A 21,113-nucleotide genomic window follows, 5' to 3' on the forward strand; every position below is an offset into this window, starting at 1 on the left:
GATGCACATTCTTGGCCAATATGTGAGTGTCTGCTGCAGATAAGGTTAATACTCCATCAGTCACACATTCCTTTGCACATTTAGTTGTATAATGTTGCCATTCAACATAAGAGTAATCTAGTACTATCAATGAATAACTTTGCATGTGACAATTTATGTTCGACAAACCCAAAGTAGGATATCACCCACTGTATGCACAGTGTGCATAACAGCTAGATCTCAAGGTTTTGCTTCTTCAAAGCTGTGCTCCTGTATGGCAAAATTGTTCATGAGTGTCTGGCTAGTAGTGGTAATGGTTGGCATGGAATAAATTTGTTATGGGCCTTCAAGTCATTTCTAACCTATGACAACTCTATCCCAGGGGTTTCTTGGCAAGATTTCTTCAAATATGTTTTGTCTTTGCCTTCTTCAAAGGCTGAGAAAGTGTGACTTGCCCATTTCACACAGTGGGTTTCCATGACCAAGAAGGGATTTGAACCATACTCTCCAGAGTTGTAGTCCAACACTCAAACCAGTACACCATTCTGGCTCTTGCAATGTATGGCCTTTGCCAATGGAGAGGTTACCCATGTATCCTTCCATGCTTTTAGGAGATGTTTTGATTCACTCTTGGGAAGGAAAAGTTTTACAATATACTTCCATCTATTCAGAATTCATGTATGATGAAGGTCAGGAAATGCTAGCTGCAGTTGTACTTTGTTGCAAATATTCCTGTTCTCTTGCTTACTTATGTGGACTGCTGTATTCTGGATCCTTCAATTGCTGAGGTAGAATGAATTATATTTGTATGTGGACTCCCAAGGTGAGTGGTTGTTAGAAACCTCATCAGAGATATGTTAGAAATATGCTCCATTTCCCATAGGTTTCTGAAACTAAACTCTTTTATGCAAAGTGCTCCTTTTTAATGCATAGTCTCCTTTCTCCAGAGTTTCATATTATCAACATTTCCATGTTTTAAATGTGTGTGTGTGGCATAAATTCAGAGTTATAGATTCATGTCACATACCCTAACATCTAGATTGTCTTCCTGTGCCAGGTGTATATGTAGGTAATTGTACACTGTAAGTCACTGGGCATTCAACTTTATTAGTATTATTGTTATTATTATTGTTGTTATTATTACATTTTATTTATAAAGCGCTGTAAATTTGCACAGCGCTGTACATACAACTGATGCCTTACATTGTGACTTATGTTCTGTTGTGGTGATGGGGTGGGTAGAACAACTGATGCAGGCCAACATTTTCCCCTATTTTTTATCCCCCTCATTTAAGTCAATGAGATGAAAATTTATTCTGAGTTCTGCGAAGCTGTATTGGTATGACTTTTAATTGAAGAGGTTTAGAATATGTTATATTCTTCTTTATTCCATCCACTTTCCAATTTCAGCCATTCCAGCCATTCCACCATTGTATTGCCATTGTGGTGATCTATCAGGAATTGTGTTGTCATGGCTGGATTCTGGTGCACTCTATGATCTGCATTCAGTGGATCGTGTGTACAGGACTTGCTCTTAAATTCCAGAGTGTAATTCATCACTGTTTTCTTTGCCTTTTGTAGATGGATGTTTTAGAACAGCCATGGGTGAGCAAATTGATGTTTCTTCAGTTACGATGTTAATATATTCATCAGTTAAGATTTTTATTCTTTTATTCACTTATATAGAAACAGTTGTCTTTTAGCAGGTCACCTAATCATTCACCAGCTAGCAAATGTAACTAATTTTAAAACAACAGAGCTAGAAACAAAACCAATCAAACAAAAAGGTCTGATGTTTTCCACTACATTTTAATTTCTTTAGAATTGGATTTGTACTGCAATTGTTCAGCACAGAAACATGCTTAGGGCACTCCAACATTTGGTGAATGGCTTCAAACATCAAGCCATGGTATTCTCTGTGTTTCATCTGCAAAGTCAGTTCCGTCTTCTTTATAGAGATTCCCCTTATGATAACTATATTATGAAATTGTCATAATATAATGTCACAATGTGTATAGTTATGGGATGCCACAGAAGATGACAGCTCTACCTTTTTCTTTTTTAAAAAATCATTCTTCTGAAAATAATTTTTATACCATGTTCACACCTTCTACATATCATCACCTAAATCATCAAAGCTTTTGTCTCTGCATAATTGCACTTACATCTTTTATAAGTATGTAGTTCAGACATTTCACAGACTTAAGTATGTCTCATTTAATATTGCCTTGGCTTCCCTCCTGAGACAGCTGTTAAAGCCTTTCTTGTTTCCTTTAGAGGGTTTAATTCCTACTAACACAGTGTGCTTTCCTTCCTTTTAATCCTTTTTTCAACCTAATCAATTGGCACTATATAATTTTATCTGGTTTCTTCCAACTCTTCCAATTTGCAATAGATTATTTTCTGTCCTGTGAGCACTCAGGTCTTCTGGTACTGCATTGGTACTGGGAAACTGAAGGGGAGGAGGTTAATTATTAGAGAATTTTCTATTTCTTATTAGGTTTTTTATCCATCAAATGCCATTATACGTTATCTGATGCTGAGCTCTTGGATTGGGAATTTTTATTCCATGCTCTTTTCCTTGCTTCCTGGAAGATGTTTCCATGAGCTGTTGGAAGTGGTGTCTGATGTAATACTGAGATTTTCCAAGCTAATGGTCTTGGAGGGTATTGTTGGTAAAGCAGGACTGCATTACTTCCCCAATGCATTGTTGAGTCCTCATTTACTAGATATCATGTTGTTCTCAGATTGATTGTTTTCAGCTTGGAATTTCCTATTGTACTGTTCTGGAAATAGTGGAGATAAAAACAATAGACCTCTACTTGATTGTGTCTCAGCAGTTTAAAATTCAAATATATCAAACTCAAATTTAAACAGTTATCCTTAGTGGCTGTTGGTCCAGGTTGTTTTCAGATTGATTGTACAGTTGTTTATGTGCTTTTGTTGAAGTTCAGGCTAGTCTCTGGAGGAGGAGGGGAGTTGATGATTTTGCTAGCGTTCTCTCCTATTGATAAGATCCTATGTTTTTCTATGATATATTATGGAGTATAATATAATATATTACAAGCACTGAAGCACTAAGGATAATGTAGGCAATTTGAACCTTAAGAAAACTATATTTGTATGGAGGTTAGAGTTCGTATTAGAAGCTGTTGCATGATGGCCATAGAACGAATGCATTCTTTTTCACTTCTCTTTCACCAAAGTACATTGCTATGCTTTCCTTTTTGTGAAATGCAGCTATAATTCTTGGCTCAATACAGGCAACCTTGTGATGCTTATGATTAACTTTTTTCTCTATGAACAGAAAAGAGATCAGTATCAATCTGGTTTGGGGGTTAAATGTATCCCAATAAAGCCACAGAATGGATGTTACTAAACATGATAACATTTGCAAGTTTTTTTAAAAAAAGCATTTAAAGTCTGTTAAAATATCTTTATTGAACCTTCATTTTTCTAGTAAACAATAACATATAGAATTATGTATTAGCTATTTAGTTACATATACTTAACCAAGTAACCTCTCCTAATCTGAGCATCCCCCATGGCTGAAATGTCATTCTCTGCTGCTCTGATCACTGGCAGAATGCACCTCCTTCTCTCCGTGCACCTGATGCCTGGTTCGCAGATTGGAGGGGAAGTTACAATCATAACAGTAGCATCAAAACTGTGATTAGGTAGCAATCATGAATATGAAACAGTTATGAATGAGCAAATCTAGGCCAGTTGTTTGGCCAGGAAAGGTTACATACTTAAGTATGCTTAAGTAAGTAGCTGATACAGGGTTTTGGCTCTTGTGCACATAAGTCACAGAGGCCATACACATGAACAATATGTGGGCTCTAATTAAAAATGAAAAATCATGTCATTAACATATACACAACATTAAGTAGATTGGAGGGGAAGTTACAATCATGACAATAGCTTCAAAAATAGCATCAATTACAATTGCATAGTATAACAGCACAATAATTGTGAGCTATGAATAAAAAAACACTTCTCATTGACCTTGAAAAAACAGCACATGCTACTTATACAGCCTATGCACAATCACCATACTTTGCAACTGTATAGGCAGGAAAAGCAAAACAATTGCATGAAACAATTGCAAACTGTTGTTTCAACTTTCTGTCTTTGTGTTGACGACAAAGACACCATTCTCTCTTCTAGGTGTCAGCAGTGGCAACACTACCAAATCTGAAACTGCCACTCTTGACATTCCAAATAAGCTGGCAATATCTTTATGCTTAATACAGGGCTTGATTAACTCTAAAAAGAGGTATCTTGGAGGATGTTCACACCAATGTCAGTTGTTAGTTTTCCAGATAAGATAGGCATTAGATAAAATCCAGTATATTTGAAATACAACCACTGGTTTCAGTTTAATCATGCAAACCCATGGAAGTCCATGTGGAGAATACATTTACTAAGGAGGAGGATAGTTTCAGGCATAGAATTCTGGTCCGATGTTGTTGCATCATTATGCAACAATGACAGGAGAATCACTGTCTCCTTCAGCACATAACTTATATGTGTTAAATTCTCTTGACAACCCAGTCATAATGCTGTGGAGACTGATGCATTTTTGGGGGTAAAGAAACCCAGGAGGGTTCTGGTTTGTTCTGTTTTCAGAGTGCCAGCTAGAGTGAAGTTTTTCATGCCTAATCCTCTGGCTAGTGGCACAGTGGTGACTGTTGTATTTCATTCAGAAACCTGGAAATGTATTTGTTTCTTAGGTTTTGAATAGCTAATTACACAGATGTCTGTGGCCAATTCTCACTAATATGTTTGGCAACAACATTTTTTGTGAAGGGAGGAAAGCAGTCATGTAAAAGTTTCTGGCTAAGAGGTGGAATTTAATCTGGCCAGCAGTTGAAGTGAGGGTGCACGTCCCTCATGAAGACCTGCAGGCACAAGTGTTCTCAACAGTCAAAATAGTACTGTTTGCTCAAAATTCTATATTTGATTGAGGACTTTTGCTGGGTTACAAAGAAGGTTCTAACAGAGAAAAATGTTTTTAAAACTCAGATTTTTTTAAAGGGTTTTAAAGATTTTTAACAGGTTTTTGTAAACCTGTAGGTATGGTTGACCATAAATTACTCCAAAATACTGTTTAAAAGTGAAGTAATTTATCTAGCATCACCAAATTAAAATTTTATTTTTTGCTTCATGGGAATCCCACTGCAGGAGAAAGGCAGTATATGAATCTTGGAAATAAATAAATAAACAAATAAATAAAAATGAGAGAAAACTCCTGCCTCCAGACAGACTGTGAGGTAAGAGTCTGTAAACATGATGAGTGAGTAATGCATATGCAACTTGCATGTCATTTTTCTCTTGTATATTCTGTGCACGGGTTTTAGCTATCGTTTCAAATGAGGGAATAGATCCCAAATGCCCTCAGAAAAAGAATGATTTCCACTAATTTAGAAAAAAGGCTGCCAATTTACAGCTCATCATGGTTGAGGACTCTTGGGAGTTGGGGAGACTGCTACAAATTTTCCCCCTCAGTGCAGGCTTCAGATGACAAATGGAGGGTTAAACAGTGATTATACTATAGAACAGAATCTTGTTTCTGGCCATAAACCAGCACAAAGAGATTATACTATATTAATACATTATCTATTTTGATTAAATGTCCATGGTAATTGTATCATCTATAGACTGAAATAGAGAGTTTTGCTTTTATATCAATTATGCATGAGGGAGATGCTAGATAAATTAATTTTACATTGCTTGTATGATAAACACCTTCACCTCATGTAAAAACAATGACATCAAAATACTGTTGAAATGTCCACCGATAGCAGTAAAATTGCCATGATCTTTATGGTCAGGACAGTTTGATCACTAAACAATAAAATTTTAATACCATAGGTGAAAGTCATTAGAAATTGTTTCATTTTTATTAGTTACCAGTTGAGATAAGAAATCTTATGAAGGATTACTTTTCATTTGTCTGTGCTTAATTTAAAACATTTCTGAAACCATGGTTCATTGCAAAGGTTCAACCCAACACCAGTTATGTGAGTGGTTTCTATTAAGTTTTCATTGCAACCACTCGTGCTGCTTTTTTGAGTTTATGTGTTCAGTTTATGTGTTTAGCTTAATGTTTGCTAATCTGCAGCACACTGTATAGTCTAGTGTACTGTGATGGATTTCACTCTTGCTTGTGTTATCACAGAGCATCTTCACTGTTAGATCATGTGCCCTCCTAGGTTTTTCTCAAAAGCAGTTAAGGTATATTTAATATTTTTAATCAACTGCAGACATAAAAATGGCTTCTGACCTGACACACTGCAGCTATAACCTGATTCACATTAACTTTTCTCTGTGTAGTCATGTATGCACAATTCACATCAGTACACATGAATTATCTGTATCCCCAAACACAATAGCCTCAGCTAGATCTTTTGACTTGGACTATAACATTTAAAATCTGAGAACAAAGTAAACATATATCCTCTTTTTATGTGAATTCCTTTGGAGAGTCATATACAGTCATAGTTGGTACACTTGAGAAATAAAATCAAATCTTGAGTGATTTATATTGCTTGCTTTATGTGGAATGATATTTCACTTTTACCTCTTTTAAATTGCGTTCATTAACGCAGCGCCAAGTAAATCCAGGAATTTTTAATAAGCTTTAACAATGTGACAGAGAAAGATTGTGGGAGTGTACTGTAGATATATCTTAAGTTGATTTTCTGAAGATTTTGAAACAATTTACCATATGTTGATTTACACAAACTTGTTCATGGAAGGTAACACATCAAAATTAGGTATTAGGAAACGGACATGGTACATTTCCAGAGGAGACTAAATTACAACTTGAAAGTCTTAGCCTTCTTTTCAAGGTTTAAATAAAACCATGGAGTCTGGAAATCTATATTAACCATTTATATCATTGTTAGAATAAGAAAGGGGGGAAACTTCTTTTGAAAATTAGTCAAATTGATTTAAATTTTACCTCTCTGAGACAGGTAATACCACCGGGCGAATTCTAGGAAAAAGTAAGAAAACAATTTAACAAAAAAAGAGTGCAAACACTTTTATTATTCTTCCTTTCAATGTAAAATTGGATGGGATCTAGACTCAATGTGAAGGGAGCCCTATATTCTATATGATATGTTTGTTTCTTGTTCATTGGATGTGACATTTTGCATTGCATGGCCCTGCTGGCTTTCCCAGATGATGATATCAAATGTAAAGCATCCCTCTCCCTGGTATGAAACCATATGACAATGGATGACAAAACACGACAGGAAGACAGCATGCTACCAGTCATGCAACCATGCAATCGTCAGGAAAGGTTCACAAGTTGAGGACAGGTAATAACAGTTTGGAGAGCAGCTGCTCTAGAAATTGTGATCATAAGGCTATTTCAAAGACAGGATATTTGTCATGCAGTTTTAAATGTCTTTCCTGGAAACTAGAACAGTTCGCCTTCCAAACTACAGGGAAATCTTAAGACTTCACTTTCCTGCTGAAGGAACAAATAATGATTTCTGCAAAGAAATTACTTCAGGTAGATTTTAGTTTTCCTAATCAAAATCACAGGAATAATTACATTTTTATAGCAACAAAAGAATGCTGTTCACACATTCCTGGGGAAAAAGAGAATGATTAACAATTAATAGGAAGAATAATATATTTAATTCACATCATCATCCTGTAAGTGTTACTTCAGAGACCTGTAAATTAGATTGTAGTTAGTCACCGCCAAAATGAAAAAGTAATAATTGTTAGCATATTTCAGTAAATCAATAGCCAAATCTCTCTCAGCCTTGTAATGCAGGTATAGATTCTGTTGCTATGGAAATCCAACCATTATGCTATCGTTTTGCTGCCTTTTCCATTACTACATGAAACCTCTAATTCATGCAGTTTCTTCTCAAATACTACTCATCCCATTCACTCACACTATAACTGCCATTTCCCAGTTCTCTGAAACTGGATTACTTATATGCATCAATCGTCCAACTGTAACTCATATCTTCTAATTTACAGCCAACTTCAAATTCTATTAACACCCTCACTATTAACACAAAGAACAAATGCTGTCTTGGCTATGAAAGAGGAAATTTCACATGTGGTTGAAGGGTTAGAGATTGAGAATATGCAAAGAAAGTGTATACCACTAACTGCTCATCTTATGCCTCCTTTTCATATTGTTCTCAAGAACTTTAATTGGCCACTTTGCATTGATACAAGTAACTAGAGTTTGCTAATACACCTAAATATATTGTTAGTGTGAATTCTATAAAGTACACAGAACATGACTGTCAGATATTAGGGAACTTTCAGATATTCTACAAGCCATCTAGCTGTTTGTCTGAACAAGGTTCATACACTTGGTCTAGCTGAATACCATATATACTCACATATAAGTTGAAATATTTTATTAAAAAAATTTGACACCCCCCCCCCCGAAACTTGGATGAACTTATCCATGAGTCAGTGTAAATACTGCACCTTAAATTTTATCAAAAAAAGAATCACCCCTTCTCTGAGTGGTGAAAAGCAAGAGCTTAATCCATCCCAGGAATAACTAAAAGATGCACCATCACCCTGCTCTCTCTGCTTCAGTGCCACTTCTGGTCTTTTTAAATGTCTGGGCAGGAAAATGGTGGTGGTGATAGTTCTTTGGTGATTCCGTTCAATGGAGTGCCAAGAGAACAGAGAAGGTTGGTGCTTGTTTTAGGTTCTCCCGGGATGGACTGAGCATCTTGCCTTTAGCCACTTTACTCAGAGAAGGGGATGGTTATCAATAAATACTATACTTTAACTTTTATCAAAAAAGGAACAATTCTCTTCTTTGAGCTGAGTGGTAAAAGTCCTTTTTGAACTCCCTGAGGCAGTGTTCCTTTTACCTACTCCTTTTTGACAGGCGCACATTTTCTTAGCCCCACTCACTGGTTGCCTCCCCCACACATCACACAGTCAAGAGAGCTGGAGGTCAGGAAATAATTTTCATCTGGGTCTGATTAGCTGGTTATCCTGAATATTATTCCTTTTCATATTTACCATGTTACACATTTTGCTTTCTTGAGCTCCAGTGATTGCCTTTCTAAAGCTTGTTTTGTACTTGAACCAATTCCAGCATAATAGATAAGGATTATCATAATACACATCTTCTATTCTAGGAGAGAGGATGTTAAGGATATCTAGATATGATTGATTTTTCTTGCATAAAGAATGTTTTTGTATGGCCACAGTCTTCTGTACACTTAACTGTGTCCCATCATAGTATGTGCAGAAAAGGATTAATTAAATCAAAGCTCTACATTTTTTTTGTACAAGAAGCTTTTCTTCAACAGATAACAAACATTTCTAAATGAAATCTGTGTACAAGTGTCTGTAAATGTATAATCATTAAGAGATGGATTATACTTTTTTTTTACTAAGGCCTCTATCACACGGAGGAGTAATAACTCCTGTTATTACCCAATGACATGTCCATTAGAGTTTATGCACTGGACACAAATGGGAGAAGCACATGGGAGTGTGATAATCTTCTCCCTGATCATGCTGTTACCACATTTTAATCACATTTTAATGACACTCGCCTCCTATGTGAAAGCATCCTAAGATCTATTACTATGATTGTGTTGTGATGCTAGTATGTATCTTTATTTGACCCTGCTCTGATTAATATTAAAACAGTGATTGCAAAGAGAAGCTGATGTACTCAAGTTACAGATTTTTCCTGCCTAAAAAAAATAATGCAAATCCTTACTATAGCAGGATTCAATCTTTAGGAAGCATCCTGGAAGGATTTGGTAATGATGATACAAATCATATTAATATAATTTCCTGCCTATATTAAAAGAAGAAGCATGTGGGAAAGAGAAAACGCCTATTTATCATACAATTAACAATAAGAGATAGGGAGTGAGTGAGTAAATAAGACAATTGTAACCACATTCATACTGCATCACTTCCTTATATTATTTGACAAACTGATAAATAATATTGTGCTATACTATAGTAATGTTCTATATAATACAAATATCCCCTGTGGATAATAGATGATATTTTATCTAACATGTATATTTCCTAGCTGTTGGTTTTGTTTTTTATAGCTGTTATAAGGACAAACATGAAATTTTTACTTACACAATAAATATAAGATACTAAAAATAATAATGTTTATTCATAATCCTCTTTCCACCAAAGGGTGGATCATCAACACATACAATGAATAATGAGAACAATAAAACATTATATTATAAATATACATAAAATCCCCAACATCCCAGCAGCTACTACTTATCTCAGCAACTCAGGCACAACTCAGCAGCTTGATTTGGTGAATCAAAGATGGAGCGTTACAATTGCTTTATAAAAATGGGTGAGATACTTCTCCAGCTGGAAATCCAAAGCAAGACCTGACAGGGCTCTGCGTGTTGGTGGAACAGAAAATAATTCTCTGCCTGTTAATCTTAGGGCCTGAACAGACAGGCCAAAATAAAGCTGCTTCGGGTCACTTTGGAGGTATGCTGTTTAAATGATACAGTTTGAATCACTGTTTAAAATAATTGATTGTGTAACCCTAAAATCTAAAAAAAAAAAAAAAAAATCACAATAAGAATCTGAATAGACTGGGTGCAATTGATTTAATTTTCTCTCTTTACTCTCAGATTATTAATCAAAAGATGAATTACCCACCTATGAAACTCACATCCAAAACACTCTGTAGAAATAATCGAGTCTGAGACAGCTTTAAAATGCCATGGCTCAGTGTTAGGGAATCTTGAGAACTGTAGTTTTGTGAGACATTTAGCCTTATCTGTCAGAGAACTCTGGTTCCACAACATTCCTAAGGATTCCCTAGCACTGAGCCAGGGCAGTTAAAGTGGTCCCAAACTGGATTATTTCTGCAGTGTGTTTTGAATCATAGGTGATTCTGCCATCTCCCACTGAGGGACAATATTTAGAGATTCATTTTGAGTTAGGGCACCTTGCCACAATTCATGCAAATAGGTATCACAAATTGAAGAAATAAGATCTGCTAAGGCAGAGGTTCTCAACCTGTGGGTCACAACCCCTTTGGGTGTTGAACAACCTTTTCACAGGAGTCACCTAAGACCATTGGAAAACAGTAGCAAAATTACAGTTATGAAGTTGCAACAAAAATAATTTTATGGTTGGGGTTCACCACAACATGAGGGACTGTATTTTTTTTAAATAGTCTTTATTGAAAATGTACAACATAAAACAAATAATTACATCATTATCAAATTCTTCATGGATTCTCATTCCCCCCTTGCATCTTTCTGTGGATATAATTGCTTTTAGCTCAGCTTGATTACTTCCTATATTAATAATAGCTCCAAAGGATTTACCCCCCCCCACACACACACACCACATTTTATCTGTTTTATTTACTTACAAAGATCCTGAATAACTTCCAAGATGATGTAAAACAAACATGGGAGCCACTAATAAATTTTTGTAAAGAGAGATGCTCAAGATAAGCTGCTATACTAAAAGAATTATTATTATTTTGTATTAAATCTATATAGGCCTTTTTGAATAAATAAAACATGAGGAACTGTATTAAATGGTCGCTGCATTAGGAAGGTTGAGAACCACTGTGCTAAGGAATCCCAGCTGGAAGATACAAACCTAACTGCTTTTGTAATTATTTCTGGATTAGATTATTATACTATATGCATTATAGTATAATACCTATGAATACAATTCAGTAACATCAAGGGAAGCCAAATGCCTTATGGGACAGTGTGATTCAGTCTAGTTATACATGTGGAAAACAATAGATTGGCTAAGAGTTTTACTGAAGCCAGGTTTGGAATGTAAGAAACTGCCTTATACTGAGTTAGATCACTGGTCCATCTAGCCCAGTATTGTCAGCTTTGACTGGCAGCAATGGGTCTCCAGGGTTTCAGGCAGATTTTCCCCCTAGCCTTACATGGAAAAGAAGATGGAGCTAGTTGGGGCTAGTATCATAGAAGTACTAGTCAAGCTTGACCTTGCTTAGCTTCCAATATTAAGCAAAACTGATATGTTCAGCATGATATGGTGGGTACATATTTAAAATGGTGGCTTTGAATTATAAAACTGCTACTAGTATGAATCCCACAGGACAGCATGTTGCAATGGTTTGAATATTGGACTAGGTCTTTGGGAGAACAGGCTTCAAATTTCCATCAGCCACAGAAACCCATTGGGTAACCTTGAGCGAGTCGCACCCATATGGATATCGGTTCTAACCAAACTAAGAAAAATTGAAGGGAGGCTCTGTCCTGAAATTGCTGAATTAAAGCCTATCAAGAAGTTAATTTAGATTTGAACTGATATAATAATTTCCCGACCTTTTACAGATATTGATTGTTAGTAATTAAAAGATAATTACAGCTGCTGTAAATTGTCACACTGGCCTGTTACAGACTGCCAAAATAAAGCTGCTTCGGGTCTCTTTGGAGGTATGCTATTTAAATGACGCATGGGTCCTAAGAGTCCGGAGGTTGCGCCAAAGCCACACTCCATTCCTAAGCACTGGAGTGCAGCTTTGATGCAGCTTCCGGATCCTTAGGATGCATCATTTAAACAGCATACTTCCAAAGAGACCCGAAGCAGCTTTATTTTGGCAGTCTGTAACAGGCCATTGTCTCTTAAACTCTGTCAAATGCTGTTCTTTTTCTTTTCATCATCAATGGTTCTTCCACATCCTGGAGTGAGGTGACTTGCAGGGTTCCACAAGGTTCTGTCCTGGGCCCAATGCTATTCAACATCTTTATCAATGACTTGAATGATGGAATAAAGGGCATGCTGCAGATAACACCAAATTAGGATAGCTAATATCCCAGAGGGCAGGTTCAGAATTCAAAATGACCGTAACAGTTTAGAGAACTGGGCCAAAGCTAACAAAATTAATTTCATCAGGAAGAAATGTAAAGTACTATATTTGGGCAAATAAAATGAAATGCAGAGATATAAGATGGGTGACACCTGGCTCTACAACAGCACATGTGAAATATGTCTATAAATCTTAGTAGACCCTAAATCTGGACATGAGTCAGCAGTGTGATGCAGCAGCTAAAAAAGTTAGTATGACTCTATGTTACATCAAATGGAGTATAGTGTCTTGGTCAAAGAAAGTAACAGTGTTACTGTATTGTGCTTTAGTCAGACCTCACCTGGAATACTATTTCCAGTTCTGGGCACCACAATTCAAATAGGAAGTTGACACACACTCTGGAGTGTGTCCATAGGAGGGTGACCAAAATGGTGAAAAGTCTGGAACTATGCCCTACGAAGAGCGGCTTAGGGAGCTGGGTTTGCTTAGCTTGGGGAAGAGAAGGCTAAAAGATCACATGATAGCCATGTTTAAATAATTGAAGGGATGTCATATTGAGGATACAAGAAGCTTGTTTTCTGGTGCTTCAGAGACTAGGGCCTTGTCTGCACAGGCCAAAAGGCCTGTCCCCACTTCCCCATTGTGTCATTGTTCTGTTTGGATAATGCATATCCAAATCCCAGTTATGGTGTGGACAATCCAGATGATGTCCAGCATGTTCTGCACCAGAAATGGGTTTAACAGCCTTAATACACATGAATGTCTCACCAAGCCACCCAGTGCATCCGCCGTGTCATGGGTTCCTCATTCTGAGCTCAGAACAAGACGACTTGCCATGTGAGACTACTGCTGGGTGCCTCATTCTCATCTCAGAAGTGAGCCAGCCATGGTGGACATAGTGGCTGCTTGGCAGGATGCCCACGCAGACAGCCACTGCAATACAGGAACAGAAGGCCAGGTAACGGGGGCAGGGGGATCATTCATGCTGCAGGGCCAGGATACTCTCTCCCTGATGTATCTTGGCCAGTGCAGATAAGGCCTAGGACATGGAGCAATGGATTCCACCTAAATTTTAGGAAGATTCCCCAGACAGTAAGAGCTGTTTGACAGAGGAATATGCTTCCTCCTACCTTGGATTTTTTAAAACAGAGGTTGGATGGCCACCTGTTGGGAATGCTTTGATTGTGTATTCCACAATGACAGGGGGTTAAAATGGATGGTCCTTGTAGTCTCTTCCAACTCTGTGATTCTGCCATGCTACTGTCACAGTTGACACATTTTTACCTCTATTCTCCTATGTGTATGGAGAGTACTCTGCCAAATGAAATCTAATGAAATGGGCTCTGGTCCATAAAGGTTTGTACCATGGTAAATTGGTTTTTAAAGTACCAGATGCCACTGAATTGTTTCTTGCTGCTAGAGACTGCTATAGTTTCTTAACTGGAAGTTGAGAGAACGCTAGTGATTCAGTTAGTTGTAATATGGTCTGCCCTGGAGCACTCCTTGTTTGTCACTATTTGGGAACCTGCTCATTTTATACAGTCTATGTCATATCAGATGTTGTTGTGAATAGACGCACTCAAGGAAACCATGCCTTGAGGTTGCAAGACCTTAGCGGGACTGTTAATAATAGGATGCATTGAAAAGCCTTCATTCATCTTAAATCTACACCAACTTGATGGCAACTAAGAACAACAAAATTTACTGCAGTGAAAACAATTTCTTAAGCGTTTTTTCATGTATAATCAGATGTGGTCCAGTGCCATTTCCCCAAAATAAACAGAATTGTTCATGAGTCTCTGGGCAAAGCATCCATATAGCCTTTCCAACACTGCACACTTTTCCCATCAGTAATGTGAAGTGTTCAAGCACTTGGAATAGCTTGGAACTCAGTACTGTGCCAGTGTAAAGCATTCAAAATTCAGGGTAGAGCACACAAATCCCTGTGCTAGGAATGACTAAGAAAATAATTTAAAAGATATATAAATTGCAGTTTTCTATATTTCTACTTGGCATAGCATGTAGTGCAATCTGGCCTTGTGCTATTTGGACCAAACTAGATGTGAGACCAAATCTCATTGTCAGATCTCTTGGGCCTCATTCCCACTTACTGAAAAATCAGTTTCCGAGCTGAATCCATGAATTGGTGTAGCATTAAAGTGTGGTTCGTACTATGTTTGTGTCAGGAAAAGCCCTTCCTATTTGCCCCAGTCAAGCCCCGACTGGGGATGGAGGAAGCAGGTCCAGGAATGGAGCAAGAAGTCAGGCCAAGGAGAGAGCAAAGAGGCAAGCTGGGGAGTACAGAAGATGCCAGGGAGGATGGAGGATGCTGGGAATGGAGCAAGGAGGCAGTCTGGGGAAGACAGAGGATGCCAGAGAGGATAGAGCAAGGAGGCAGGCCGGGGAGGACAGAGGATGCTGGGGAGGATGGAGAGGCAAGGGAGAAGAGGCTGGTGATGAGAGAAGGCCGGGATTAGTGCAGCTGTCCCCATCATAGGGAGTGGATTCGAATCCACATGGTTCCCACTTGGGCTGAACTGATTTATTTCAAAATAAATCAATTTAGCCCAAAACACCAGGGGAAAAACAGTGTCTTTTTGACGCGGGTTAAATGGGTCAAAAGCATGGCCTCTCCTTTCTGAATTGCTTCAGAAATTTGAATTAAGTGGGAACCATGCTTGTTTAAACTGGATCATACCGAATCACGATCCAGTTTAAACCATAGTGGGAATGAGGCCTTCGTGTGTTTGAACAGTTGTTTAAATATAGCTACATCTCTCTCCTCTCCTCTCCTTCTTCCCCTTTCAATCTCTCTGTATGTGTGAATGAGAGCAAGACATGTGGGAAAAGGAGGGGGGAACTTTAGATATGAATATTTTCCCAGTTCAAACTAGCTTCATGTTTCTATTCAGATGACCATATACTGTATGTTTTGCCATGTAGGTGAAACTGATGCTTTTGATAGAATGAGTAAAACAGAGGAAATTAAACACGGGTCAAAACATCCTTCCCCAGCAGGGCAGCTCTTATCCAAGTCACCGTCAATGACAAAATTCCAATCCAGACAAGGTATACTTTGGTTACCTCGCAAACATTCACTATGCCACGAATCAAAATGCATACACATGTGATAGCAAAACAAAGCAATCAGAGCCTGGAAAAGTACTTTTTTCTTAAAAGGACTTGTTATTGTTACTCATTACCTTTAAAAAAATCCTTAAATTATTCATTAACAGCTTCTGCCTTTTGGTTACCCTTTTGTCTTTTTCAAAACAAAAAATCTCTTTGAAACAGTTTTTAAAAATCACCTTAGAACTGTCTCAAAGTCCCCACCAAAGTATTTTACCTCCCCAAATAGCAACATTAATATTGCATTGCTTTTGAAAGAAATGTGATCTCTTACTTTCCCATTGTTGCCTCAAAAACAATGTTTCATGGGTTAACATTGCAATTGTTACAAAATATGTATTTAAAAACATTTTCTTCCTAAAAGCACATCTTTCAACACATTTTCAAATCTATTTTAATATTTGTTCTTTGATTATTGTATTGGCACAACTGGGAAGCATGACAGATAACTGTGTTGCGCCCTGCATATTAGTTTGGAAGGTGCAGACCAGGTCACTTTCTATCAGAATTTACAATAGTTCCTAGTCAAGTAACAGAACAGGAAGCTGCCAGGCTTCAGTGTTTTTCAGCAATAAAACAACTCTTACACAGCTAATGTAATCATCACACCATGTTAATTCCCCTGAGGATCAGCAATGGGACGCCGCAGCTCAACAAACTGTTGATGCTGATAAGAAATGACAGTTTCTGAGGAAGATATCTGGTGGAAAAGGAATGTAAATGACTCTCATTGTATCAGGACAAAGCAATTAAAATTACACCCTGTGAGATTTTTTTTTCTTAGCTGCTATTAATAAGGCATATCTGGTTTGCCAATATTAGCAATAGGAAAATATGTGCAATAAAACAGAAGAGATTTAGCATTTCATGGGTGACTTAGGCATTGGAAGCCACAGTGTTGCCACAGTGTTAAAATACTGGCACACAAGCAGAAATCCAGTCCATTGCTTCTCTTGCAATAGGGATCTTATTGTCCCGGATTGGTCAAACATTAATGATCCCATTGTTCAGCTAGAATATAACATCACATGGGAGTAATAAACAGGGCTGTGAATACAGGGCCTGGCTTTGTTGTGCCAGTTCTCAATGGCTGATGCAATACCAGGGCTCACCAGATAAAAGCACTGAGATGGAGGTGAGAATGGTGCACCTGGGATGTAGGAAGACATGGCCACATATTCTATTTACGTACTCAGTTACTACATTCAAGTTCAGTACCCAAAGAGGGCTTCAGTGGGCCTACTAACTGAATCTCATTGGGGAAAGGACACTCTGGTGTGGAACAGACCGCCCAAAAAGGGTGGTCTGCTGGTGCCTCCTTTTCGACCAGCGGGAAGCTGCAGCAGATAAACCATGTGGTTTCCCACTGGCAAAAAAAAGAACCCACAAAAAGTGGATTCTTGTTCAGGTGCACTTGTTACGCCCGAGTGGGCCAATGGCACACTCATGATGTCAAGCATCCGTCACATCAAAATAGCAGCGCCTGTGTGTACAGGGTGCCGCCATTTTGACGTACAGAATACGTACTAGGGTTAGGGAGTGTCTGCATGGTGCACACTCCCTAACCCTAGTACCGCCACCGCCATGCCAAATAATGGGCCTTTATTTGGGTGTGAAATAATCTCTTATAGTGTGATGACTCTCTATCCATCACCACTTAATTTAAATAAAGTTAAAAAAAATGTCCATATAGTAATTACAGATTTGTCTGCTCTAGCTGATTTTAATCTGTCCTGGATACATACTGGCTGTGTGTCTGATTTTTATGTGGTTGAATTTTCCTAGCAGAGTGAAACAATGTAGTGTGTGCCACCAATGAATCCATATTTTTACACTGCCAGGGATAATAGGAACAATATCTTCATTTGACTATGCCTCTGCATCTAAATGAGCAGACCTTCATATTGTGCATACCAAAAGAAGGCGATGCTACAGAAAGTTGTTGATGCTACAATCACCAAATTCCACCTACACCCCCCCCCCCAAAAAAAAGCAGTTAGGTAAAACATGTCTTTGCTAGTAATTTTTTTAATTAAAAAATTGCTTGGAATACTTAATTGTGTATTAGACACTTCATAGATTACTTTTTGTTAAAAGGAAATGCTAATGACATTTATTTCTTTAATAAAGTTGTACACACATCCCTCCACATTCACTGGGGTTAGGGGCACAGGACCCCCGTAAATGTGGAAAAACTGCAAATAACAAAAACGCTATGTTTTTACCTGAGAGAACACCTCTCTAGGAATCTCTAGGTCCTCCAGTAAAACTATGTGGTCATCATCTGTCAGACCTTGCCTTAGAATTGTGCTGGAGGGGCTACAAATGCCTAGTGAAGTGTTCTCTCTAGGAATCTCTAGGTCCTTCAGTGTAACTTTTGGTTAAAGTTGACTACAGAGTTGTGCTGGAGGACATAGATATATAACATATTAATAAAATGTGTGAATAATCAAATCTGCAAAAGTCAAAGCTGCAAATGTGGAGGGACAAGTATATATTCAAATCTAAATTTGAAAACTCAGAATAGTAAATAATAACAGTAACAATGACACTCAACTGAGCTGAATCACCACTTTATTCAAATAAAGGTAATGTGCATATTTCTTATTATAGACAGATTTTTTTTAGATGATGAAGGAAAAGTATGTGCAATCAACTAACAATAAATTATTGTTCTATGCCATGTGGTACATGGGCATGATAACTTAGGGCTTTACCCCACAAAGCTAAAAGCAGAATATTAACAAAATAAAAGCATATTTGGTTGGTACTTATGATACCAAGTTGTGTCCATCCTTCTACTTCCTTGTTACTGTAGTGCATCTTTTGATGGATGGACAAAACCTGTCAATACGCTCTCAATCTCACTGTTATTCCATTATTGCCGTCATGTTATAGGCCCATTCTGCTGTAGTTTCGCTTCTCATGTGTAAATGGGCATGATTTTGCACCCGTCCCTTCTCTCCCTTCCCCCTCACAATGCTTATGACCTTTAACAGCTTCCCAAAGCTGGCTGCTGTGTGTACATTTGCACAGCGGCCAGCTTTGAAAAGTGGGTGGCACCTGCGATCGCTTGTGGAGGGTTGCTGTATGAATGCATACACAGCAGCCCTGTGATTCAGGAGGGGAGAGAAGAGCAGTGATTGCTGTTGCCAGCACCTTGCTGTAGCTGTCTATGGTGTGTGCATTCACAGAGCAGCCAACTTTGGGAGGCAGCTGGCTCAGTGGCAATCACTTGCCATAGATGCTGGTGAAACGTCAGGAATAAACTCTTCTAGAACATGGCCACATAGCCTGAAAAACCCACTAAAAACTATGGATGCCGGCCATGAAAGCCTTCAACTTCACACTTGTTCTCCCTTTCTCCTGGCGTTTGGCATTTTGGAAACAGGTCATGTGACCATGGATTGCTAAAGTGCTATCATGGGGAAAAGCATGATAAGAAATGATGCCAAACCAGTATGCTTCCAACTAGCATGATTGTGCTAGGACAGCAGACTGGTGTAATACATCCAAAGAAACCAGTTCTCTATCTTCACTGGGTTTTATTCCTTTGCTGCTGGGTCTAGCATATCAGCCAAACTGTGAAACAATAATGACAAAGAATTTAAATAACTTTAAAATAAAATATAAGCATGGCAGTAACTCCCAGCTTCATGATTAAAACTGAACACTACTGAGTAAAAGCTTGGAAAAGTTACTTCTTGGACTAAAACTTCAGGAATACTCCAGCCGGCATGGCAAGTGGCTATACTTGCCTGAGTTGTTGTACTACTAAAAAATAATTTTCCCAATTGAGACATCAAAGCATTAAGGCCAACATTTTTAAAATTTAAACTTGATGCAAAATCATACAATATACAGTGCCAACTGGCTGAATTAGAGTTTAAAGCAAACATTTAAAAGAGACAACATAAATTAAAATGTCATTACACTTAGTTTAAAGTTCATTTCAGCTGTGAGGAATTAAAGCTGTAACGCTGGATTTATATATTCTGTACCCCTTTCTTTTAAAATTTTGATACATGACCATTCCATCCATGTCACAATTAATGAAATCAAAAGTACACTCTTGGCTCTTTCAAGTGTATATAGGCTTTGCTCTAAAGGTTAACAAAGCTGTTCCACTGCCTCTATTTTACTGAGACAGCTCAACAAAGAGATTGCATAAATCCAGTAATTCAGAGCCCATGCCAACTAACACATTTTTATTATAAACTGTTTGGGTGATAAGATCTTTTTCAAAGGGTAGGATTGCCATCTGCTACACAATGATTAAAGCAAATACGGATAAACAGGCGTAAATTGAACAGGTATAAATTGAGCACAGGGGATTTGCTGAAAGTGCTTCATCACTTAACCTCTCAAGTATCAGTCTAAATCAATGAAAGCAAGGGATTATCATATCCAATGCCTGCTTCTTTCACTTCATATGACTTTCCTTTCTTGTACTGCTTGCAGATCCCCCTTCCTTTTTGACATATTTCACATAAAACCCTGAGTTCAACCCTGTTGAGTTACCCAGAATGCAAACTCTGTTCAGTGCTGATACAAAGAGGTACATAAAATATTTTTTTTAATGAAAAAATGCTGAGGAGTAGAGAAAAGAAAAACAGGAAGAAAAATGTTGACTTTGGACACTGGCCTTTGCTAAATGCTAAATACAGGGATGAAAAACATAAACAGATGTTTTGTAATATTTATTTATTTATTTATTTATTTATTTAGGTATTTATATCCCGCCCTTCAGCCCTAATGGCTATCAGGGTGGCTTACATTTATTATTTTTTAACCAGACAGTTCCCTGCCCGCAGGCTTACAATCTAAAAGACACGACACAAAAGGAGAAGGGAATGGTGAGGGGGGAGGGGATCAGGTCCAGCATTCTTCTCTCCCTCTGAGGCCTGGACCAAGGCAGATGGACCGGAGGGAGGGCTCTGCTTCTTCCAGGCAGGCCTGGTGGAGCTCGCCTGCCTCTCTCTCCCAGATGGTGGCTGACATTTATATATATAAATTTTTATATATAAAATATATGTGACGTGCACTAGCAGAACACTTTAATGATATGGTGAAATGTGTCTGTTTAGTGATGCATAGCCTCTGTAGATACTCAGCACAGGCCGTACAAGGATGTAGATGGGAAGACAGACAAGGAAAATACTAAGGGACCATCTGTTTTCTC

General features: G+C 37.9%; 1 protein-coding gene across 7 annotated transcripts in view; it reads right to left on the reverse strand.

Annotated features, from left to right (window-relative positions):
• The window catches only part of LOC149321939 (A-type potassium channel modulatory protein KCNIP1), a 799,364-nt gene that overhangs the window by 29,036 nt on the left and 749,215 nt on the right, over positions 1–21,113 (reverse strand). For 2 of the 7 annotated variants that reach the window (XM_089531759.1, XM_089531777.1), the window contains exon 2: positions 6,950–6,982. The exons of the other annotated variants lie outside the window; for them this stretch is intronic. In XM_089531759.1, coding sequence (XP_089387885.1) covers positions 6,950–6,982 — 33 coding nt within the window. The remainder of the gene's footprint in view (positions 1–6,949; positions 6,983–21,113) is intronic. 7 annotated transcript variants of the gene reach the window in all.

Source organism: Sceloporus occidentalis, unplaced genomic scaffold (assembly GCF_023333645.1).
Source record: "Sceloporus occidentalis isolate IW3139 unplaced genomic scaffold, rSceOcc1.0.p SCAF_1, whole genome shotgun sequence".
In the NCBI taxonomy this organism is placed as follows: Eukaryota; Metazoa; Chordata; class Lepidosauria; order Squamata; family Phrynosomatidae; genus Sceloporus; species Sceloporus occidentalis.